General features: G+C 54.4%; 1 protein-coding gene across 1 annotated transcript; it reads right to left on the reverse strand.

The window, feature by feature from the left end:
• Positions 1 to 1,598: 1,598 nt before the first annotated feature.
• Positions 1,599 to 21,874, reverse strand: JCAD (junctional cadherin 5 associated; the record flags this gene model as incomplete). The annotated part of the gene is made up of 8 exons (XM_080717194.1): positions 1,599 to 1,669; positions 3,875 to 7,518; positions 8,487 to 8,622; positions 15,308 to 15,420; positions 15,774 to 15,829; positions 19,064 to 19,129; positions 19,467 to 19,602; positions 21,594 to 21,874. 8 exons carry the CDS (start codon positions 21,872 to 21,874, stop codon positions 1,599 to 1,601), a joined length of 4,503 nt encoding a protein of 1,500 aa, XP_080573320.1.
• Between the last annotated feature and the right edge of the window lie 2,580 nt (positions 21,875 to 24,454).

The following is a 24,454-nucleotide window of genomic DNA, read 5'->3' on the forward strand; positions in this document are numbered from 1 at the left end:
AGGTAAATTTCACCTCCACAGTGAAAATTATAAAACACGGATGAAAGATTACAGACACAAATAAATGGAAAGAGGTCCCACAGAGATGGATTAGAAGAATAAGCACTGTCAAAATGTCCGTTCTACCCAAAGTGATCTGATTCAACACAATGCCTAATAAAATCCCAATCCATTCCTTCAGAGGAGTAGTGAAAGCCACCCTTGAATTCTTATGGAACCTCAAAAGACCCCCAAATAACCAAAGCAATCTTGAGCAGAAAGAACAAAGCTATAGGTATCATAGTACCCGACTTCAAAACACAGTACAAAGCTACAGTAACCAGAAACAGTAGAGTTAGGAGTATAATTGAACTCGTAGATAAACAGAAAGAAGAGAGTCCAGAAGTGAATCTCAGACTTACCGACAACTGATTTTTAAACAACAGTGTTCAGAATACACAGCTGGGGGATGGGCAGTCTCTGATAAATGGCTCTGGGAAAGCTGGCTATCCATTTGCAAGAAACATGAAATTTGAACCGCATTTTTCTCTCCATATCAAAATATTAGTGCGAAATGGCTTAAGCATTGACCAGAGACCCAGAACTCTGACATCACTAGAGGGAAACACAGGGCCAACGACACTGGCTTGGCCGGGGTCTATCTGCATATGACCTTGAAAGCACAGGCAACAAAAACAAAACCAGACAAAATGGGATATCGTCACATTAAAGAAACCTGCACACCACAGGAATCCGAGTCAGGAGACAACCTGAAGGAGAAAAAGCACTTGCAAACATGTGCCTGATTAAGGGGGCTGATATCCAAACTATACGAGGAACTCAGCTCAATAGTAAGAAAACAACACGATCGAAAATGGGCAAAGGATCTGAACACTTCTCTAAAGACGACATGGACAGGCTTCAGTCTCTGGAAACCGCTCAGCGTCACTCACCACCAGGGAAATGCGATTCAAGCCACAGGAGATAGCATTCCACGTCTGGTAGAAAGGCTGCTACCAAAAAGACGGAAGACAGCCCTGTCAGCAAAGGTGTGGAGGAAAGGGAATTCTACTCACCACTGGTAGGAATGAAAATTAGTCCAGCCATTAGGAAAGAACATGAGAGGTCCTTAAAACATTAAAAGCAGAACTACCATACAGCCCAGCAATACCACTACTGGGTGCTCACCGAGGGCAAGTGAGCACGGTGAAGAGCCATGCGCACCCGCACATTGACCGTGGCATCATGCATAGCCAAGATACACAGTCAACCCAAGTGTCCACCAGTGAGCAGATGGGCTAAGGGCTGTAGGTCATTCACACGGAGGAATACTATTTAGTCGTAAAAAGAAGTGTGATCCTGTCATTCATGACAACATGGATAAACCTGGAAGAGAATAGGGTAAGTGTTAGGAGCCAGGCACAGGAAGAGAAGATTAATGTTGAATAATTTCATTTATATGTATAACAAAAAATTGTTGATCTCATAGAAGTAGAAAGTAAAAGAAAGGTTATCCAAGGCTGGGGTATTTGGAAGGGAGCATGAGGACTCTCTGGTCAGTGCATACAAAGTTACGCTTACAGAGGAGGAATTGTAATAGGAGGACTACATTCACAGATCTACTGTACGAGCTGGTGGCTACAGGCAGGGACGAAGTGCATCAAGTACACAGAGCGGGCGGCTGGTCTCGCTACGGAAACGGTAAGATCCCACAACGTACGTGAGCGTCAAAGCGTCCTGTTGTCAACTTCCATCAATCTCAAGTGCTTGGAAATGGGCCTTGTAACACCTTTTTTACCAAAACAGTAAAGATTCCACCCCCTTAGCACGGTTTTTCTCAGCAGACACCAACTCATCAAGTTGAGGACCAGAGAGCCATGACAAATGAGGGACTTCAGTGCCTTTTGAATATGAATAGAGCGACACTGGCTAGAAAATACGACTGCACTTGTAGGAAAATTTAAAAGATGTCCCAGGTCGATTCTTAAAAAAAATTTATAGATTCTCCCAGTTGAAACAACTATTCTATCGAATTCTAAATTCTGAGATTTCCAACAGAAAATAAGAGGGGCAGGAGGGAGAAGAGCCAGTTGTTGGGGGCCCCGAGGATGGACGCCCGGCTCAGGCAGCCGGCTCGGGGCTCCTGGGCGCAGTTTCCCTTACTCTAAAGAGGTCTGGACCGCATGATCTAAACCCCTTTGCCCCGAGGTTTCTGATGTGGACTGTGTGATATTTATCTCAACTCCTAGTCATTTCTAGAACACATAACTGATTGATCTCTAGTCTCTAAAGAGAGCCACCAGAGACCCCAAAAGGCTGCTTTTGTCAGAGCTTGAGAATGTGAAATCGAGTTTGGGAAAAACCAGTCACTGATGATGGAAAGCTGCCCCGTGGTCCAGTGAATCAGAGGAGGCCCTGAAACACAGCAGGGGAGACAGAGAGGGCCTGGGACCTTCAGGACGCTGTGGCCGAGGAGCAGCCTTTGAGAAACAGAGCTGGCGGGTGCTACTGTGTGCACCCGCCAGAAGGCAGACTGGAGCTTGGTCCCGGTGCAGGGGCCACAGGTGAGCGGCCCGCAGCGGCACCTGGCCGGCTCTTTCCAGGGATACCGCGGTGCCAAGCACAGATCATTTACCTCCAGAGCCTGCTGCTACACACGGGCCCTCCTGTCTCACACAGGGCTCCACGTCCCCACCTGCCTGCTTTGTTCCGCCATGTATGCAGCAGCACGGGCCCTCGCCAGATTCAGAGCTGTGAACCAAAGCCAACCTCTTTTCTTTCTGAATTACCCAGCCTCGGGTATTCTGTTACAGCAACAAAAAAAGGAACCAAGACAGTGGGTGAGTTTGGGGCCTGGGGGGGGGGGGTTGTGAAAGAGTAAACTGTTAGTCTATCAAATTTTCTACTGTTTCTCAATGGTGTGATAGTAAAAACCAAAAAAAAAAAAAAAAATGGGTGGAGAGCAAAGAGTTTTAGAAGGTTCAAATGTAGGCCGGGCGTGGTGGCGCACGCTTGTAATCCCCGCGCTTGGGAGGCAGAGACAGGAGGATCGCGCTGGTTCGGAGCCAGTCTCGCTGGCTTAAGAGACCCTGTTTCAAAAAAAGAAAAAAGAAAAAAAAATATATATATATATATATATATATATATGTCTGGGAGTGTAGCACGGAGGTAGAAGGGCTTCCAGGAACCCCAGTAAAAAAAAAAAAAAAAAAAAGAAGGTTCAAACGTAAGACACAGCATACTGCGAGTTTGCCAAGTCCACCCGGTGAGCCTTTCCTTACGGTGTTAATGGAGAGCAAGGAGGGCTGTTTGGATAAATGCGTATTATTTTGGAAGTACTGATGCTGTGGTCTCCAGAGAGACTTATAAAGGTGCCTACACAAAGGAAATGCTACGCCACGCACCTCTTTACATGAAGAGGCTGGACAGTTGGGATCATTTTACATAGTAGTTGACACGGCGCAGAGGCGCAGGCCTAACCCTAGTACCTGGGAGGCCGAGACAGGAGAACCTAGGTTCCAGTCCAGCCTCAGCAACTCAGCCAGACTGTTTCTAAATTAAAAATAAAAAAGGCTGGAGGTGTCGTTTGGAGGTAGAGTACACCTGGATCCAATCCCTAGTACCAAAAGGAAAAAAAAAAAAAAAAAAAACCAAAAAGATATAATTGTTTAAAATGAAAAAAAAAGTAAAAGTACACAGCACGATCTAACAAGATCTTGCTTCTTTAAAGAAAGCTTCTAGATAATTCTTTGAAAATGGAATCACTTTTGATGCAATAATTCATGGGTCAACTTCTCTTTTCTGAATAAGCAGATCTACCGTATCCCCCAGGCTGGGATGTTTTTTTAAGACCTCAGGATTCCGAATGTGTGCCCGCCCCTCGCTCCTTCCTCACCTGGGCACCACAGGCCTCCGTCCACGCTCTTCCGCTCCCTCTGCACGGCCAGGTGCCCGTTTTCCTCCCACAAGCTGGCACCCCTGGAGATGGGGGCCAGGTGCCCGGCTCTCCACGCCAGCTGCCGCGCCTGGCTCCTCGAGGCCTTCGGCTCCACGGCCTCCTCTGCAGGCTCCGTGCCCCTGGCACTCAGGCATCGCATCCGAGACACAGAGCTCACCTCCTTCATTCTCATCAGACGCTCGGGGTCCGCCCTCCGCGGCGGCGAGGCCAGTTTCTCCTGTAAACTTTCAATGGCTTTGGACGGGCTTCGGAGCCTCTTCTCTGAGCTTGCCAAACTTGGGGCCCTTTCGATGAAGTGAACCAAAGTGGACTTGAAGGGTGGCCTCGGGCCCGCGTCCTGGGGCTCGATGGGGTCGGGCTGGGGCTCGGGGCTGGCACCTGGGGTGGCGAGGACCCCGTCCTCATTTGGGAGCTCTGAGACCTGGGGAGCCCTTTCCCCTACAAAGAGGGGGCTCTGGGTCCAGCCACACTTCCTCCTGCCATAGAAGGCATCGCTAGTCATGGCCGCGGGGCCGCCCGAGGGTGCAGGCTCTCCGCTGGGTGGCTCCGGGCTGCAGGCACTTGCATGGGGCTGGGGCTGCTGGCTCTGTCCCGCTCTCCTGGGGCCTGGCAGGAGGGACTCCACGGCCACCTCGATGCCCAGGATCCTCGCGGCCCTGTCCTGCAGGGACTCGCTGGGGGGAACGTCTGCTGCTCTCCCTTCGCCCCAATCCCTGTCTAGCTCCCCGGCTCCCCGCTCCTGGCCCATCGTGAGCCCCACAGCCCTTAAGTCCGGTGCCGAAAGGCCTCGGGCTTTGTCTGTGGGGGATAGCAGGACCTCTGCAGCCCTCTTTTCCCCACCGTCCACCTGCGGAGTGACCCGCTGGCTCAGCTGGACAGAACCTAACGTGCTGGGGATCGTGGGCCCCTCTGGGGAATCCATGTTTGTGCCACTTGGTCTGGAAGGCACCGTTCTCCTCAGGAGCACCGGGCTGACTGCGAGTGCACTCATGCCACTCACAACCCCCAGGCCACGCTGCTCTAGAACCTGGCTTCCTCCTGCTGAAGGGAACTGGTGGCTTGCACCGTCCTCCACCTGCGAGAGGTATGGTGGCTGGGGCCGGGCGCGCAGGGGGCCAGCTCTGGGTCCCTCACTCCGACCCTCAGCCTGGCTTTCAACTCTCCCAGACTGAAACCCTGGCTCTTCCATCTCGTCTGTCCGGGGTGGCGGGCTGCTCCCAGGGCTGCCCCAGGCCCTGGGCGTGGAGCTGGCTTGGGCTGGCCACTGGCCCTCCAGCTCGCTCTCCTCATCACTGCTGCCGCTGTCTTTATGGCTTTCCTCCTCCTCCTGAAGCTCCTTGTTAAAACTCTCCAGCTGACTTATCAGATCCCAGGGGCGCCGGCTCACAGGTTTCAAGAGAAACTGCCCAAATGGCTGCTCACTATTGCAGAGGCCAGCGGTTGCCTCCCCCTTCACCACCTCCGGCTTGGGTGCGGGCGGGGCCCCAGGCCCCCGGCCATCCACCCAGGGCTGGCTCTGCCCGGCTTTTGGCACAGCTGCCTGGTTGGTGGATGAGGAGGGCCTCGAAAACGCGCTGCTGCTGGATGGGCTGAGGGACGCGTGGCGTCTGAGGTCAGTGGCCCCGGGCTTCTGGTTTAGGTCGCTGGAGGCTGGCGCCGGCTGCCCATGGGCTTTGGAGTCAGTGAGGTCTGAACAACTTGGGGCCGGCACCACACTGCCCGAGCCCCCTGGTTTCGCACCAGGCAGGAGCTGCGGGCCTCTGAACTCCTCCGGGAAGCTGGTCTGGGTTTGCTGGTCCCGGTACTGGAGCCCTGGCCATGAGCCAGCGCACTGGAGCGCGCCCTGCTTTGCAAGCTGCAGGAACCTGAGGTCGTGCATTTCCCTGTCTTCCCCCGGCTCCCCCAGGTCTTGTTTGCCGAGCCCTGCTCTCCCCGCCATGCTTCCTGTGAGTGCCTGCAGTTCCAGGTCGGTGGAGGACGTGCTCAGCAGAGCCTGCTCCTGCAGGGCGGCGCCCCCAGCGACCCCCGGCTTTTTATCAGCACCACGCTTTAAGTCATTGTTGTTCGTATCTGTATCTGGCAGATGTGGCTCTGATTTAACTGGGATGGAAACCAAACAAAATATGGTCTCGCTCGTTTTTTTCTTTGAAGTTTTCTTGGTCTGAATCCCAGGCTCAAACTTCAGGAGTTTGGTTTGAGTTTCCCAGGTACGCTCATCCTGTGGGTCTGGGGGGAAAACCTGGCTTTCCGCGGGTCCCCGCGGGTCGCCTCTTCTGTCAGTCCACTGTCCCGTCATAACACCGAGGTCTCTTTGGTCTGAGAAGCCTCCATTTTCTCTGTCCCGGAGGAGTGGGCCCCATAGCCACGGGGGGCTGGGGTCAGCAGAGGCAGGGCCCCTCTGGCTCCCCAAGGGAGGTGCAGGGCCAGGAGGATGCAACAGGGTGACATCTTGCTGTGTCTTCCCAGGCGCCAGCTCTCCGTGGAGCCAATCATCAAGCTTGGCTTCTTCACAGAAGCCGGGGGGCTGAGCCAGCTTAATATGTCGTATCCGCGGGTCATCAAAAGGGATGTACTGAACGCAGCCTCCGTGGGCAGCGACAGGCCGGGGGTGAGGAGGGAGCTCCCAAGATGAGCCCGGGCTCACGCTATACTGATTCCCGGTCACAGAGATGCCAGAGGGCGGTGGACACGCATCCCTGGCCATGCCTGTGAAGTGCTGCTGGTGACCATGACCACCACCCGCGGGTCTGGGTGCCGTGTCTTCCAGGTAGGGGTTTGGGATGTGCAGGGGGGGCGACCTGTAGGAAGGCGGGGGCACGTAGCCTGGCGGTTCTAAGCCAGAGTCGGATGGGCTGCGCTCGTGCCTGGGGTCCTGAGCCTTGGCCGGGCAGGGGCTGTGGGGGCCGGGCTGCTGGCTGCCCGGGAGGTCACTGTTCTCCAACACCCTGCCCTGCTGCTGGGAGCCGTGTGACGGAGGCTTGACGGGTCTCCCAAACTTGGGCCGGGGGAAGGGGGCCGAGGAGCCGCCCTTCTCCTTCTCGGGGTTCCTGGTAGACTCTAAATATGGGGCACAGTTTGGAGGATACAAGGGCATCTTCGGGAGCCCGGGCGCATGGCCATCATCTAAGGGGATGTGGACCTGCGTGTGGCCCAGGCTGTCAGGGGAAAGAACACGAGGCAGTGACCGTGACTTCTTCTTGTTCTGAGAGGTGAGCGCACATTCGCCTTGAACGAAGGGGTACAGATCCTGAAACAGCCTCTCCCCACCACCGTCCGACATCTGCCTCCCCAGCTTCCTGGGCTGGCCCCAGCCCTCCATGCTCACGTCCGGCCACTTGGCGGGCCGCGGCATCCTCAGCTCGTCTTCCCACGCGGCCTTCCTCAGCACGTCCTCCATCCTTCCTCCGACTTCCCAGGCACCCTCTCTCACGTGCGCCTGCGCCACTCCTCTGCCCTCCGGGTCTTGCCGGTCCCTCCGGCCCAGCCAGTCACCGGCCTCCGGCCCTCCTCTTCTCCCAAAGGCTTGCTCTCGACCAGGCGGGGGTTGAGAGGACCATGCTAAGGCGGCTCGGCCAGACAACCTACAAAACAAACACAGAGGTGCAGATGTTAGGCGCAGAAGAGTCACGTGCTTCTCTGCCTCGCTGGCTGCTGTTTAGGTCAGTATCTGGAAATTCGGTCCCCAAGCTCAGTGCTTGCCAGCTTTAAGGACAAGTCCCACTGAGTAAGGTTGGAAGACGCCACGGGATTCGCCACCCACAAGAACACCAGGTATGCTGGCCGCGCTGGGTTATGCAGGTCCTTACAGCTCCAGAACGCCCAAGGTAGCGAGGGGACGCCCTGAGTGCCATGGTGCATCCTGGGCCCACGGCACATCCCTGGCTCAGTCCAGACCTCCTGCGTGAGCTCCGGGAACCTGCTTGAATAATGGCTCCCCAGCAGTCACTCCTGAGTCTTGGAGTGAGCAAAAAGCATGGCGTCGCCCAAGGACTCCACCTCCTTCCCAGCTTCCCCGCAGCGTGGCTGCGCAGGCCCTGGATCGTGTTTCTACACCTGCCTTCCTGGCGGGGAGCAGCTGCTGGTCCTGGGACCTTTCTATGCATGTGAATCGGAAAGAACTTGGAAACTCCCACGCCAGCAGAGCCCTAGGTGTATCCTTGAGAAGCCAGGCCCCTGCACGGCAGGTCCTCCAGGTTCCCGGGGTGTCCCCAGGGCTCGGCAGGACGCAAACACTTCTCTGATGGTGAGAATCACTCGGCAGGCTTGTTGAATACAGTCTCGCACTGCATAATGATGCTTCAGTGAACAGCAGACCCTGCTATGACCGTGGACCCAGAAGATTATAAATGAATCCCATCACCTAGTGACACCGTGGCTACGCTGACGGCAGCGCAACGCGGACTCATGTGCTTATAAAGCAGAGCACACACAACCGTGTACAGACACGGCACTCGACGATGATGATGCCTGTGCTGCGGACTCAGCACTGACGGTTCTGTTTCTGTCCTTACTTTAGAGTGCACTGCTTCTAGCTATAAAACTAACCTACTCTGCAAAGCTTGCTACCAGCGCCAGCAGCCGGCTCACCCATCCTGCGTATGGCCTGTCTCCCGACCGCACCCCGAGGCCCTGTGAGTGGCTGACCTGGACAGGACCCGGAACTTTCTGGGTCCCGGAGGACTGATCTGCACAAATGAGAAACGTGCCCGGGGATACCTGGCTCCGAATGGGCTCTGCCGAGGAGCCACACACGATGTGTCTGTGTTACCGAGTCTCTCCAGGGAAAGTTCAAGTTCAGTGGGCACCGGTCTGGCCCGGGCAGCTGTGTTTTTAACAAGCACACCAGGGGATTCGTATCCTCAGGAAATTTGGCAAGTGCTGCTGGAGGGCTGACCCTGAGATCCAGAGGCAGGGCTGGGCTCTGCTCCTGGGGCAGTGCTCAGGGGAGGCAGGAAACAGCAGTATCAAAGGCAGGCTGCTGTCAGAACTGGCTGCGCATTGCGACTCTCTTGTGAGCCTTTAAAAACATACTCAACCAGAGGCCCACTCCCAGGAGCCCAACACTAGTATACTAGTGTACTTCAAAACGTCTCCAAATGTAGATTCTAGCTTCCCAAGGATTTAGAATCAGGGTTCTAATTCAACCGAAGAATTAGAACCCTGAATAACTGAATAACACTATTCAACTGAATAGCGCATTAGGCTGCACTCGAACATTACGACATCCCGACACGTGAGCAGAGGACAGGACCGTGACACAGAAAACCCACTAACTGGAACAAAGCTTGGGGACACAACTCTTTTCATCCCCCTTGGCTAAAAATGTTTCAACTCTAGCTGGACGTGGTGGCTCACGCTTGTAATCCCCGCACTTGGGGGGCGGAGACAGGAGGATCGCGCAGGTTTGAAGCCAGCCGCGCTGGCGTAAGAGACCCTGTTTCAAAAATATAAAATAGGTCTGGGAGTGTAGCCCAGATATAGAAGGGCTTCCAGGAACCCCAGTACCACCAAAAAATAAAAATAAAATAAATAAAAAATAAAATAATAAAAAATAAATAAGTAAAAATGTTTCAAGTCTAAAGTCATTGTTTTATAAATAATAATAGTGACATATTATTCATTGTTGAAAATAAATCTTGGAAGAGTACAGAAAAGTACTGAAACCAAAAATTACTAATAATCTTCCTCTTCAGAGACAGTCGTTTTAATCTGTGAGTGAGACTGAGGCTTCCAGAGAGCCCCGAGGTTCTCCAGGCACCTGGGTTTCCGCGAATACTTCCCCACACGCGTGCGCGGCCACCCCGCCACTGAGCTAGTGCTGTGGTGAGCCCGGTCCACGCTGAGGGCGCCCCCTCCAACCCGCTGCAGCCCCAAGCGCACCCCGCTGGGGGAGGAAGGGCTGTCCTTCCCAGGTCAGAGGGACTGTGCAGACTTAACCCGCGCTAAGCAGGCTGGAGGCTCGCTTTCATGTGACCACCCGTGACAGACGAGGAAACCAAGGCAAAGCGAGTTAAATGCTTTCCTAACTGCAGCGTGCACGAAGCTGGGAACAAATGCTATGTGAGGATTGTGAACCTAAGCCCATTCCATTAGCCATGTGCTTTACTTGTTCCAGTGCAGTGATACTTGCCATGGCTGGACAGCATTCCATCAGAGATTTATTTAACCGCTGTACCAACGTGGCTGTTTACAGACTCTGCCCTGTCATACACTGTGACAACTATTATTCACACACTTAGTGCGAGTATTAGGTTATTTAGAATAAATTCTTAGCTTTTAAGAGGAGTGAGTGTTAGCCGGGCTTGGTGGTGCACACTTGTAATCCCAGCACTTGGGAGGCTGAGACAGGAGGATCACAGGTTTGCTGCCAGCTTCGGCTACTTAGTGAGGCCCTCTGTAACCTAGGGAGACCCTCTTTCAAAATAAATAATAAAAGCCGGGCGTGGTGGCACACGCTTGTAATCCCCCGCGCTTAGAAGGCGGAGACAGGAGGATGGGGCAGGTTCAAAGCCAGCCGTGCTGGCGTAAGAGACCCTGTTTCAAAAAAATATAAAATAGGTCTGGGAGTGTAGCCCGGAGGTAGATGGGCTTCCAGGAACCCCAGTACCACCAAAAATAAAAATAAATTAAAAAATAATAAATAATAAAAAATTTAAAAATTTAAAAAATAGAATAAAAAAAGAATAAAGAATAAAAAATTAGAACAAAAAAGGAGAAAGAGGATGATGGGGAACACAGTCAAGTGGCCCTAGACAGACCATTCAGTTTACGGTGTTACCTGTTGTACAGAGGACAGCTGGTCTTATTTAATCTTCGTATCCCTACTTGTTATAGTTACAAGTGAAAATAACTTCTCATGACTGTAACTTGCATTTCTCTGATTATTGGTAAGATCAATTCTTTCCTTCAGGAGCTTCAAGTGGCATTTCCTCACATTTTGTTGTTTAACTGACCTTTTGGAACCCAGGGGCATTCTACCTCCGAGCTACACCCCTGACCCTATTTTTTACTCTTTTTTTTTTGAAACAGGGTCTCACTGAGTTGCAGAGGGCCAGAGTAGCGAACCGCGATCCTCCTGTCTCAGCCTCTCAAATGCTGGGATTACAAGTGTGCGGCACCACACCTAGCTTGTTTCCACTGACTTCTACAGCAGAGTCCACTCTTGGGCTGCTGGCATGGCCAAAGGGAAACTCTGAGGCGCAGGCATGTGCTCCAAGCCACCAGGCCCATGTGGCGAGCGGGGGAGGCCGGGGAGAGCGCTGGCCTGAGAAGACCCAGCTCCATCCACACAGGCAGAAGGTTGTGGTTCTGCAAGGAGACCCTGGTAAAAACTTATCTTGCTATGAATGTCACCATTCTTACTTTGTAATTCTTTTTATATTTTGTTATTAATGACTATTCTTGTTTTAGATTGCTTCTTTGCAGAGCGAGTCATGGGTAGAAACGTCTGACATCGGTCAGTGGTGAAGCTCCCGAGGCCTATAGGCCTGGGAGTTCCCTGCCCTGGCGCTGCACCGGCTGTCAGCACCACGTGCATGTGGGAGGAGCTCATGGTGGGTTTGTTTCTTCTGTTTCCAGCACAGTCACGTTCTGCACACGCTGGGTTTGGGTGCTCAGCAGAGCACTTCCCGGTCAGGCTCTGTAAGGACACGAGCTTTGGAAGCAAGGGTCCAGGCCTCCCTGTACCCCCACCCACGTGCCCAGGCGGCCGCCCTGCAGCCCTGGAAGCTACAGTCCTCTTCCTCGGAACTCATGCGCGGCTACCCCTTGAGCAGAGAAAACTGCAGGACCCAGCTGCCTGAAGCGTGAGCGCTGGGCCGGGGCAGCTCAGTGAGGGTCTGTGCCTCCCAGGTGCCAAGCAGGGTTCCTTCCCCAGAATCCAACACACACACACACACACACACACGAATGTCAAAGCCAGTAGGATGTCTACACACAGTGACTTGTTCAAAAGAAATTTCCCAGAATCCCCACCACAAGGAGCAAGAGATACTGTGCAGTAGGTTTAGTAAGTGCTTTTTAAGACTACTGACTCTCAGGTACCAACTCTTTAGAAAGTCAAGGTCAACACCTAAAACCTGCAGCTTAGTGAGATGCTGCAGTTGTTCTGGACTCTGCTGGGAGGAGGCGAAGCAACCCGCCGCCGGGAGGCGCGTGGTCAGGGCTTCTGCCCTGTCCTCCCACGCGGCCAGTAGGTGGGATTCAGACACTGCCAGGCTTTCTTTAGCCCCATTCTTGTCCCCTTAGTCATATAAAAGTTTCTGGAGCACTCAGGTTTTGGCAGAAAGCACGCTGTGGCTCTGGCCCATCTTCTCAATTGACACTGGTTTCACCATGGCCTGCGCTGTGCCCAGAGTGGGCTGGGATGCGAAGGTGCCGCCTGTGTCTTTACAGGCCACGCACATAATCAGGAGACAGATAAAACGAGACATAAATGGGACAGGACGATAAACAGACCGTGGCTCCCAACAGATGGGGCGGTCGGTCTTCCCCCCTACACAAGAATGCCACAACCTTAACTTTGTCAAAACCCACCAGAAGGGCTAAGCTGCTAGGTTAAACTGCTTCCTATTTGCACAATGCACCTACAATTCCCATTCAAGGAAAAAACAGGTCACCTGGAAAATGTTTAATAATCTACTTCAAAACGCAGCTACACATCTTATCACAGGAGAAAGTGCCGAGGCCACAGAATAGCTGACTTAACAACCACCACACAGGGCTGTGCGCGACGGGAGGCTCGAGGCTTGCACTGAACCAAGTCTATCCTGAGCCTCGCCGGAGCCAGGCACCGACTGGCCAGCCGCCCCCATGCTGGGAGTCCTGGTCTCCTTCTCCACAGTGTGTGTGTGTGTGTGGATACCCCACGAGCTTTGGTACCTCCAGCCTGCACTGCCCCTGAAGGCTTCGAAGCCAAGAACTTGTTCTCTAATACCTTGGTGAAAGTGAGGTGAGAGCGAGCGTTTCCTTTCTAAAAATGATTTACATTTGGAGAGAGTGAACAATGGGACTCTCTACTTCAACAAGTTGGACGTGCTGATACGGGGTGGGAAGGAGATAAGGCGGGAAGTGGGGTGCGAGCGCCGAGCAGCGTGGACAGGCCGATGGCATGCTGAGGCCTTCGACAGCACCGCCCCGGGGAGCGCGGGCGGCCAGGGCAGCTCCTCCGCTCAGCACGGAGGGCGATCAGGCCAGGGAAATGGCTGATAAGAACTGTCTGGAAAGTATGGGAAACAAAGGTGTGGGAAACGTGTTTAAAGGAAACGCTGCAAATCTCTGCTCACTGCGTGCACGAGAGCCGAGAGAAACATCTTCACGTGACCCGCTTCCAACCACAATCGAAAATACTGCCCTTTGCCTATTTTGCTTTGTTTTAGTTTTTGAGGTGTCGGGGATTGAACCCAGGACCTTGCTCACATTGGGCAAGCGCTCTCCACCAAGCTACACCTGCAGCCTTGCTCTTCTTTTAAAAAGGAAGAGTCTTGTACTTAGAATACTTGAGATGACTTGTAGCCACTGTTCCGCATGCTCTAATGAGATTATCTTCTCTGTAAATTCCAGGGTCCTTGTGATCTGCACCAAGCTTGTGACCGTCCAGGCACACCATGGCCAAGCACTAGCAGGGCAGAGGGCAGCAGTGTCCTGCCCCGACAGCACTAGGGTCCTACAGGAAGGGACACACAGATGCCGTGGTCACCTGCCTTCCTCCAGGACACAGTCCTCAACCCGGTCCTCCCCAGAGGTCACGGTGGAGCGGGAGGACACCATAACATCACGAATGTCTGGGTCCCATCATCCCTGCCCACACCCCCAGCCTGCTGTCTAGAAGATGCCTGCTGCTGCAGGTCACTCAAACTGCAGCCGCCCTCCAGGGCCAGAGAATGCAGACGCTGCCGCCCACTCCTGCAAAGGCCATGCCCTCGAGGGAGAGGCTGAGGGCAGGGGTCAGCAGCCTCCTCCTCTAGACCCGCAGGGCAGAAGCAGCTCTGGGCTCTGTAGAGTGACTTGCAATGCAGGCCCCTGTGCTGGGACCGTTCCTTAGGGGAGTTGCTCTTGTGCTCTTCAGGCCTGGAAGTCTACGATTCCGTGTCTCACCCCGCGGTAGGAGGTCAGGAGAAGATGAGGACTGCTGCGTAGAGGTCAGCGTAAGGTAAAGATACGTCAGAAAAGGCAGTGCTGCTGGGAAACACGAGGACCGTCTCCTCCACCAGCTCAGCTGGAGTGAAAACCCACCAGCGCCTGCTCAGACGGCTGGAGCTGTTTCTTCTGCTTTTAGGAGGTCCTATGAATGTGGTCAAGCTGTAGATGATGGGGATTAACTGAATTGCAGCACCTGGCAAGCTATCGCAGGCTATTTTTCAGTTATTTAAAAAAAGTACACACACTTGATAATGGGTCTGGAAGAAAAAGCAAAACGTATTTTTGGACATATGCGTGATGTGTAGTTTAGATTAAGAGTTTAAACTATGTAGTTTAGACAAATGAATGAGGCGCAGAGGAGCCAACCCCAAGGCGCGCGGGCGGTCAGCGTGGACCGCGTAACCGGTGTATGCACCTCGGTGAAGCGCCTGTGCATACACCTGGGCGACAGCCCCCAAATTCACAGGTATTCTGCAACACAAGGAGCCTGGTTCTGGTTCCACAAAGATTAGCTCAGAAAAGGGGAAAGGGCATCTTAGAAACCATCCCTGCATCTCTGCTGCAGTGCTAGATAGATGCTGTCTTACAGGACCATAACATTTTTAAGACTCCGATGGCTAGAAATGGACATAAATGACTTTTGTGTGTGTGGCCAGTCTTCTGAAGCATCTCTGCACTATGATTTGAATGGACTTTAGGTCTTGCAAGGCCCAGAGAAGACCTTTTGCTGTGTGAGGGAAGTCACAGACTCCATTCCAGAGGCCCTGCTACCGGGAGTGGGCTTCATAGCTGGCGCTCATAGGAAACCCTGAGCCGTCTCAGAAACTGGTCAGAATACCAGCAGAGCAGGCTGAGCACCCCTAATCTGAAAATCCAGAACTTTCCAGAGCCCGAAATTTTTTGGATAAGCTTCCAATTTTCAGATTAAGGTCGTTCAGCTGAGGAAGCCTATGCAAACATTCCAAAATTAAAAAAAAATCCAAAATCTGAAATACCATTGGCCCCAAGGTTTAAGATAAGGGATATTCAACCGTTATGTCTTTCCAATATATGTAACAAACTCAGGAATTAGGACCGCTTACTGAAGGAGAGACTTTTCTCTTTTTTTCTTTTCTTCTTTCTATCTCCTTTCCTTTTTCAAGTGTATTTCTTGTGCAGTGCAGGCGGTGGACCCAGCGACTCCTGCTGGCTCACCCCGGGCTCGGGCACAGAGCTACGCCCGGCCCTGACGGGGCAACAGCTGACGCTGACTCTCAGGCACGGGGTCCACGGACAAACCTAGGCACAGTGAGGAGCGGAGGAGGGAGGGTGGAAGCACCACTGCCTTCAGACGGGCCTGAGGTCTGCGGGGAAGGAGAAGAGAAATAACTCGGGAAGCAGGTGAGTGGTCTTGGCGGGCGGCAACCCAACTGGCCTGCGCTGAGGCGTTCTGGGCGGAGAGCAGAAGAGTCTCTGCTGGAGGGCACTTGCCCCTGCGTGACACCCTTCCTCCTGTGCACTTGGAGCCTGCGCCCCAAAGCCCCCTTTACTGATTAAGTGGCAAGAATGCTTGATGGCTTTGAGCTTAAAAGCAAGAAGACACCGAAGTCCTCTTGCTCCAGCAGCATCCCCTCACGAGGACCCGCACCAGCATCCTGCCCACACAGAGACCTGACGGCAAGTCACTCTCCGTCACTGCAAGAATCGCCTGACTTACCCTGATGGTGGTGAGGCCTCCTCAAGCCCCTGGTTACACCACCTGCAGGGTGCCTCCTGGGTGGGGACAGGGAACAGTAGAGAAACTGCCCCCCACCCGAGCTACCAGGCAGAGCCCACTGCACGGACAGAGTGGGGCCGCGCCCCCAGGGGTGTGTGCGAACCAGCCCAGCCCGAGGATGCTGTGGGTCTGGATGGCAGCAACAACACGGCCACTAGCTAACAGCAAGGCTCCCTCAACCTCTGTAACTTCTCTCCACCTCTGATGCCTCGCCTGAATGGAGGGGCGGTGGTCATCCTGCCTGCTGGGAGTTTGTGGGGAGGTATTTATTTAATGAGATACTGCACTTAAAGCATTGAGCACATTAAAAAAAAAAAACTTGCTGGGTACGGTGGTGCCTACTGATAATCCTAGTACCGGGTAGGCTGAGATAGGAGAATCACAGGTTCAAAGCTAGCTCTGGTAACTTAGCAAGCCCCTCAACAACTTAGTGAGACCCTGTTTCAAAAATTAAAAAAAGTGCCGGGCGTGGGGGCGCACGCTTGTAATCCCCGTGCTTGGGAGGCACAGACAGGATCGCGCAGGTTTGAAGCCAGCCATGTTGGCTTAAGAGACCCTGTTTCTAAATAAAAATATAAAAAAATAGGCTGGAGGTATGGCTCAGAAAAATAACGCACATCAATCCCCAGTACCAACAACAACAATAAAAACAAAACTCCTTTGTTTTTAGCTATTATTGCTACTATTAAAACAGTTGTGTGAGAAGGATCCACCTGCTTCCCTGGGCGAGGCCGGCGGCAGGAGAACAGTGGGGGAGAATGTTCCCAGGCACTTGTGGAGTCTCCTGCTCCTGGCGAGGGCAAAGTGCCCCTGAGGAAAGGTGTCCCGCAAGGTGCGGACACAGGGCCCGAGTCCTCCGGTGAGCTCACGAATGCCCCTGTGAGCTCACGAATCCCCCCGGAGCTCATGAATGCCCCTGTGAGCTCATGAATCCCCCCTGAGCTCACGAATGCCCCCTGAGCTCAAGAATCCCTGTGAGCTCATGAATCCCCATGAGCTCACGAATCCCCCCGGGAGCTCACGAATCCCCCCTGAGCTCACGAATGCCCCTGTGAGCTCATGAATCCCCTTGAACTCAAGAATCCCTGTGAGCTCACGAATCCTCTCGTGTCAGCTCAGGAGTCCACGTTCCCCTGTAGGAGGGCAAGACAGCACGGCCTGGCACTTGAGACACGAACCAAGTGGCAAGTGACAAATAATGTCTGTGGGTTTGCGCTTCTGTAAAGGGAAAGAGACACTGCAGAGAAACATGTCAAACGATGCATCTTTCTTTCTTTCCTTCCTTCCTTCTTTCTTTCATTCTTTTTTTTTCCTGGAAAACCGTTAGAAGCAGGATCTGATTTGGGAGAAGCCCTGAAAATGGACTGTCTGCCACACCCAACAGCACCATCCAGAGCGGCTGTGCCCTGGTCAGACAGAACCCAGAGGAGCCGCCACATCAGAGCCTCTCCCGGCTGGCCAAGTCTCTAATTGGTCACAACTGCTGCTGATGACGGAAGATAATTACGAGTTCTTCCCACGGTTCCCTAACAGAACCTTTTTCTCCTACCAGAATTCCCAGGGCAAAGCAGAGCGAGGCTATTGTGGTGTGACTTTTCAGACTCACGCTTCTGTTCCATGAAGCTGTTTCATATCTTCCTCCGATTATCATGTTTCACAGGAAACCATGAGTGCCTGATAAAGTCCTCACACGCTTTTTTTTTTTTTTTTTTTTTTTGCAGGTCTGGGGATGGAACCTAGGGGCATTCGACCACCGAGATACACCCCCAGCCCTATTTTTTATTCTTTATTTTGAAACAGGGTCTCACTGATTTGCAGGGGGCCTCACTAAGTAGCTGAGGCTGTCCATGAACCGTGATCCTCCTGTCTCAGCCTTCCAAATGCTGGGATTACAAGTGTGCGCCACCACACCCAGCTCTCACATGTTTTAATGGCAGCTAAGTGTTCGGCCATGGCTATTAGCATCTGAAGACTGTTTCCCCTTGTTCCGTCTGTTAATCTGTGTGTGTGTATGTGTGTGTGTGTGTGTGTGTGTGTGTGTGTGTGAACGAGGAAGCTCTGGACACTCCCGTGGGGTCCATGTGGACCACACACAGCTGACTCTCATGCACAACCTGCAGGCAGCTTTGCTGTTCTGAGCTGGTAACTGAGATGCCCAGGAGCGGGAGAGCGTCAACGGGAGGGCTCCCGAGAGCCAGCTGCTCAAACAGGGCCAGGGCCATGTACTTAGAGTCACTCCAGGAACGGTTTGTGAAGAGAGCAAAGAACGTGCTTGGGGGGCCTGGTCAGTGCTCCTGGCTGGAAACCATCCCGACCCTCAGCCCCCGACATGGGCAAAGCTCCAGCACCGTCCTCCCTGGCCCACCCTACCCCACCCTCTCGTCCCTCCCCCTGATAGAGGAGGAGACCCCCCCCCATCAAGCACTTGGTAGCCGCCCAACACCATTGACGCTTTTCTCAAAAACTTGAACGAAGAGACACCGGGGAGTCGACAGCTGGCTGAGGCCAGACCATCATACAGGCCAAGGGCCGAGTAAAGGTCACCCTGAGCCTCAGTCACTGGTCACTCAGGAGGCTGCCTAGCAGGGGGATGCACGAGGACAGAGAGATGCCGGGCGACTGACAGGAGGGCCAGAGGTGGACGGGCAGTCCAGAGACATCGCCATCATCAGACAGGCCAGCCTCAGGCCCCTCGCCACACCGGGTCTGACGCGGCCCAGCCAGTACTCCTTCACTTCCCACCCATTGTGATCCATGAGGGTCCCGCTGTGCCCTTAAACACGTGCGCCTTTCCATTTGGGTGGACATTGGTTTCTGGCACCCAAAGAACGTACAAGAGGGAAAGGTTTCCAGGGAACTGCTGGACCCAACAGAAGTCCTGCTGAGTCTGTGGTGGACACTCTCCCTCGCCTGTCCCCACCTGCCCCCAAAGGCAGAAGCCATGGACGCTGCCCCTGGCTGCCCAGCCAGGGAGCCCACGCGCCTCCTCTTCATGTCAGCATCCCTCACCAGCCCACAGGATGCAAAATTCTCTCATAGGCATTGATTGAGTAAAAAAATGAAGCAGATTCAGTACCAGCCTTCCGGAAGCTGATGATCCCAGATGCTAAAATAAAATGCTGGAAGAATCCATGGGAGAGAGTTAATTCTACGGGTGGGTCCTGGAGAGGCAGATCTGGTAGGTGGGCTCCTAGCGGAGGACGAGAGGATGGAAAGAGTGTGGGGCGCACGGGGTGTCCCCCGGGACTGGCGATGGGAGGGGCCACAAGAGCGCAGGCTGCGGGGCTGCTGCGGAGCTGGGTGGACCATGGGAGCCTCAGGTCTTGGGCGGGCCCAGGTCCACCTCCTCCACTTCCAGGCTTCCAAAGGACAGCCCCACACTGACACACAGCTCCAGAAGGCACTAGTGGCTAATACGGACAAACTGCACAAAGGAGAATCGACTCTTGGTCCTGCTGCCACCTGCATGGGAGACCCTGTAGCAAGTTAGCGCTCTTCAGCTCCCTCCCCACCCTGGACGCTCAGCAGAGCCTGACCCACTAACAGTGAGGCTCCAAGAGCAGCCTCTCCACAAACCAGCAAACGAGGGCCTGCCTGCGTGAAAGTCTGGTTAAGAAGCTGCCCCTGGCTGACCTTCCGGCAAGCCCAGAGCGTGGACAACACGGCCTCCATTTCTAACAGCATGTAACCATGCCCAGAAAAGCAGCATCGCACGGGCTGTGCAAGGCAGACTGCAGGGTGCTGCAGGCAGGAAGGGGCATCTCCACGCCTGCCAGGCAGGGCGGAGGACAGGGGAGAGAGAACAGCCCTAAGACGAGGCCCTCAAAGGACAGCAGGCCTCGCGAGGGCGTGGCCAGGCCAGGCCCACTCGTGGGTCACAGGGCAGGCATCTGGCAGCCCGGGCTGGTGTCCAGCCCTCTGCGCTCCCTCCAGGGCCGTCTGCATGACCCTGTAGTACGAGCCACTGATGTTCTCTGGGCGTGGTGTCCTTCAGCTACAGAACAACAGCATGTGTCTCTGCCACCTGCCAAGCCGAACAAACCCACCTCTGTTCAGCCCTGGGGCCTTCCAAACCAGAGACCTCCACCTCCCCGGGTGGGTGGGGTGCTGAGAGCCAGCTCAAGGCACAGGCACCTGGACTGGGTCAGAGCTCGACGCAGCCGATAAAGGTCCTCAGCAGAGCCCCACGGCTCTCCCCGACACCCTGATGGAGGCCAGCCCCACAAGGCCACTCGGGGACAGGGCAGCAGCAAGACCACAGCTGCACCATCGGCGAGCCGGGGGCTGGCAGAGCCCGGCGTATTCACTCGGCTTCAGATTTCACAGGAGCCGTGGTACCGTCGGCTTTTTGGTTTTTATAGTTCTTGGAGCTGCTAACTATTGGCACTTAATTCTTTCCTCCCGAAGCACTTTCTTCTCTGTTGGGGGGAAACAACTCTCCACCATGCCTACCTTTCTGTTTGTCTCTGATTTTCAGGTCTGTATTGGCCACAAACGAAAGGAAATGTCTTTTCCTGTCAACCCCAGAAGCCCTGCAGCTGCTCTCTGAGGCGCTGGGCACTGGCAGGCTTTCTACCCTACAAGCCAATCTTCAATCCAAAAGTTTCTCTACCCAAGTTAGTCGGCAAATCCCAGAAACCTGGAGAAGCGGCCACACCTGGTCATCTGAATGAACACTTCAGCAGGAGCGGCCACTTGTGCGAGCCCCTCACTCATGAGTGTGCAGATCTGATCCCACCCACCCACCTAGGGCCGGGCCTGGTGCCTGCTGGCTCCCAGCTGCCCACGGGGCTGGGAGTCCTGAGCGAGCTGTGCACGACTTGGGGAACCACGCTGCCACGCGGCGTTTTAAGGGAGGCGCGCCTCTCACTCTGAGATCCAATGCCCATCTCCCCGAGTTTGGGCTGTGCTCAGGTGAGCTGCCCACGGAGCACCAGTGTCCACGCAGGGGAGGATGGGTCCCGAGCTGGTGTAAGAAGGTTCTCTTCGGCAAAAAATGGAAAAGAACACAGGCCCCCGTCAGCTCTCTATAACCTGTACGATGTTGAAGTGTACTCGCAAGACGGCCAAGCGTACGTGCACGTGTGCGCCGACATGACCCAGCTTTCCCACAGCCCTGAAATGATTCCTACCCGAGGCAACTGAACGCAGAGGAGAACAGAAAAGCTGAGCACTGAAATTCAGTATGCAGCGGGAGCCTCTGCCCACTCACTGCTGTTCACGGGAGGTGTGCTACGGCCAGGCCCAGGCTGTGCACTGCTGGAACACCTATGTGGCTAGGATTTAGAACATCCCCTGGCCTCCAGTGGTCCACCAGGTTAGCTGTCCTGGAGGCGGGACCTGGTTGCTGGGGAGGGGTGGCTGGCAGCACGGCTGGGGACAGTGTTTCCAGGTGGGCTGCTGGAGCATCCTTCTCTCCCTCAATCCCGCCACACCTGCTGCCTTTAGCTGGTAACTAGCTCTGTCTCTCCTTCTCACCGCCAAGCCCTGAGCTCCACAGACGTGACTCAGCCTAACATGGACTGAAACCTCCAGAACTGTGAGCAAATATGCCTTCCTTCCTCTGACTTGTGGTCGTCAGGTACCCCAGCTGCAGCAGTGAGGACGCTGACTGAAACACCCCATGAAAGAAACATTCCTATCGTGGCCCCCTCTCTCCCTGCTGGCCCCAGTCAAATACAATTGAAAGCATTCACTCACACATAACGCAACACCAAATTCTCAAGTCAAAAGAAAACAGGGGTCCACAGGGAAGCTTACCCCGCCTCGGAGGGACTGCGCGCAGAGGCGCCTGGCCGCTCCCCGCGGCCTCGCGGCGTGCTGCGGCGGCTCTCAGAGTCACTCAGGTGTCCTTTCCCCACAGAGGCTCTGCTGTGCTCAGGGGCAGCAGGGCCGTCCTCACACCCGTTCAGCAGGCCCTGCGCCGCCCTGGACCTTGCCCTCCGGTGCCGGCGCTCCTCGGCATCATCCTCACGCCGCGCTGTGCGGTCTCGGGCCGGTTTGTATCCATGAGAAATGAGAAGATCCTCGACACTGTACATGGTGCACTGGGCTCAGCAGAGCTCGGCCGCTGGAACCTCCATGGTGGGACCCATCCCTGAGGGCAAGGAGAGAGCGCTAGCTGGTGAGCCGTCCTCCCTGGACCCAACCCAACCCAGACCGAGCGCACACTGCACAGGGAGAAGAGGAATGTGGCCTGCCCCACCTGCGCGGCCCCATGCGCACCGGGGAGGGCGGCCCCCAGGCCAGAGCCCTCTCAGGAACACCCCGGGTAGGAGATTGGGGATAGTGTCTAAGCAATGAAATGATCCACGGTGCCCGCCCCATCTAAAAGCAGCAGCTACAGAGGCAGGGACAAAATAAACAGAGACGCAGAGGCTGCAATCACAACCTGGAATTCCCAAAACAGAAACTACCAATATTCACCGTAATCTGATTACACGTTCCTGCTTTCATCTCGGATGCAGACCTTGTGCTCTGAAAGGCAGAGCGGGGTCTTTAATCAACACACAGTCATGATACACTTTGCTGGAGGCAATCGTAGCAGTGAGTGCAAGGGCGGCTCCCGGGACGGCGCACTAGCCGCTGGAAATAGACCCGAGTCTGCAGCTCATAACGAGATCGCACACGAGATGCAGATTAAGCACAAGCACCCAGCTCGCCCTGCGATCCCGTATACCCATCACCATGCAATCCCAGAGTGGCCACAGAAAGGTTATTTCGTTATTTAAAAACTAGGGCTGGGGGTGTAGCTAGGAGGTACCTCTGGGTTCTATCCCTAGCACCACACACACAAAAAAAGTTTCTTCCCAGCTGCATCTCCTGGCCCAGGGTATCCACACCCAGATCTCGCCAGGCACCTTAACTGCAGAGGGCTGCCCAAGGGCAAGGGGCCCGAGAAAGATGGGCAGATAGAAGCCACCTAAGAGCGTGGCAGGCAGAGCTGCCAGGCTCATCGGCTGGGCAACAGGCTTCTGTCAGTGGCCTCGACCTCCACCTCTGTCTGCCCTGTCCCCACCCCCAGGGAGGCTGGCTACAGGTCTGGCCCAGGGACAAGCATGCAACAGCCCGGCCAGGGCCAGCTCCACTCCACTGGTGGATGGAAACAGTCTCGGTGGCTGCCACAAACAACAGGCAGGAAATGCTTGCTGGCCACACAGGTGCCAGGAAGAGGCCCGCGCTTCCTGTCCGAGCAGGGCTCCTGGGCCACCAGGCCGTCTGCTGGCTGTGCATCCGCTCTGCACTAGACTTCAGGGCAGGAAGATGCCTGTTGTCAGCATGGAGAGGCCTGCACAGGGCAGGTCTGTGATTTCCCAGGATGGTCTTCCAGCTTATGGGAGGCTGACAGGCTCTGGAGTTACTGTAGGCAGAGAAACAGACCCAGAGCAGTGCCACCATTCCTGACACCCTTGCTGCATGACCATCGTGGCCGCTCAAGCAGGGTCACTCACCTGGCCACCCAGCAAGAGAGGACCTGAGAAGCAGGTGCTCCATGTACTGGAGCACAGAGGAAAGAGACGTCGCTACAAACATGGGGCTATGGGGACACAGAGGAAAGAGATAAAGAAATTTTGCTACAGACTCGGTGCTATGGGGACCAGAAGAAAGACACATCACTACAGACCTGGGGATATGGGGACCAGAGGAGACATCACTACAGACTTAGGGCCATGGGGACCAGAGGAGACATCACTACAGACTCGAGGCCATGGGAACCAGAGGAAAGAGACATCACTACAGACCCGGGGATATGGGGACCAGAGGAAAAGAGACATCACTACAGACTCAGAGCTATGGGCACACAGAGGAAATAGACATCACTACAGACTTAGGGCCATGGGGACCAGAGGAAATAGACATCACTACAGACTCGAGGCCATGGGACCAGAGGAAATGGACATCACTACAGACTCGAGGCCATGGGGACCAGAGGAAATAGACATCACTACAGACTCGAGGCCATGGGACCAGAGGAAATGGACATCACTACAGACTCAGAGCTATGGGCACACAGAGGAAATAGACATCACTACAGACTCGAGGCCATGGGACCAGAGGAAATGGACATCACTACAGACTCGAGGCCATGGGACCAGAGGAGACATCACTACAGACTCGAGGCCATGGGGACCAGAGGAGACATCACTACAGACCCGGGGATATGGGGACCAGAGGAGACATCACTACAGACTCAGGGCCATGGGGACCAGAAGAAAGACACATCACTACAGACCCGGGGATATGGGGACTAGAGGAAAAGAGACATCACTACAGACTCAAGGCCATGGGAATCAGAGGAAAGAGACATCACTACAGACTTAGGGCTATGGGGACACAGGCTCAAGGCAATGAGGGCAGAGTCTTCACTTTGTTCACTGCTATACCTGAGCATCCAGCACACATCACACTCTCAGTAAATACTTCCTAAATGAATGCACAGAGGAGAAAGCAGCATTTGGCTGAGGTTCTGAAGAGTGATGAGGAACTCACTAGGTAAGCTGCAGGTGTTCACATAAGGGGAAAACCCGGCACTTGCATACACTGCAGGCATACTGACCCCTGGAGTGAAGAAATGACTTATAATTGAGCCCTAGTTGCCTAAGCCAGAGTCCCAAGGGCCA

This window comes from Muscardinus avellanarius (assembly GCF_963383645.1).
Source record: "Muscardinus avellanarius genome assembly, chromosome: 20".
Taxonomy (NCBI): domain Eukaryota; kingdom Metazoa; phylum Chordata; class Mammalia; order Rodentia; family Gliridae; genus Muscardinus; species Muscardinus avellanarius.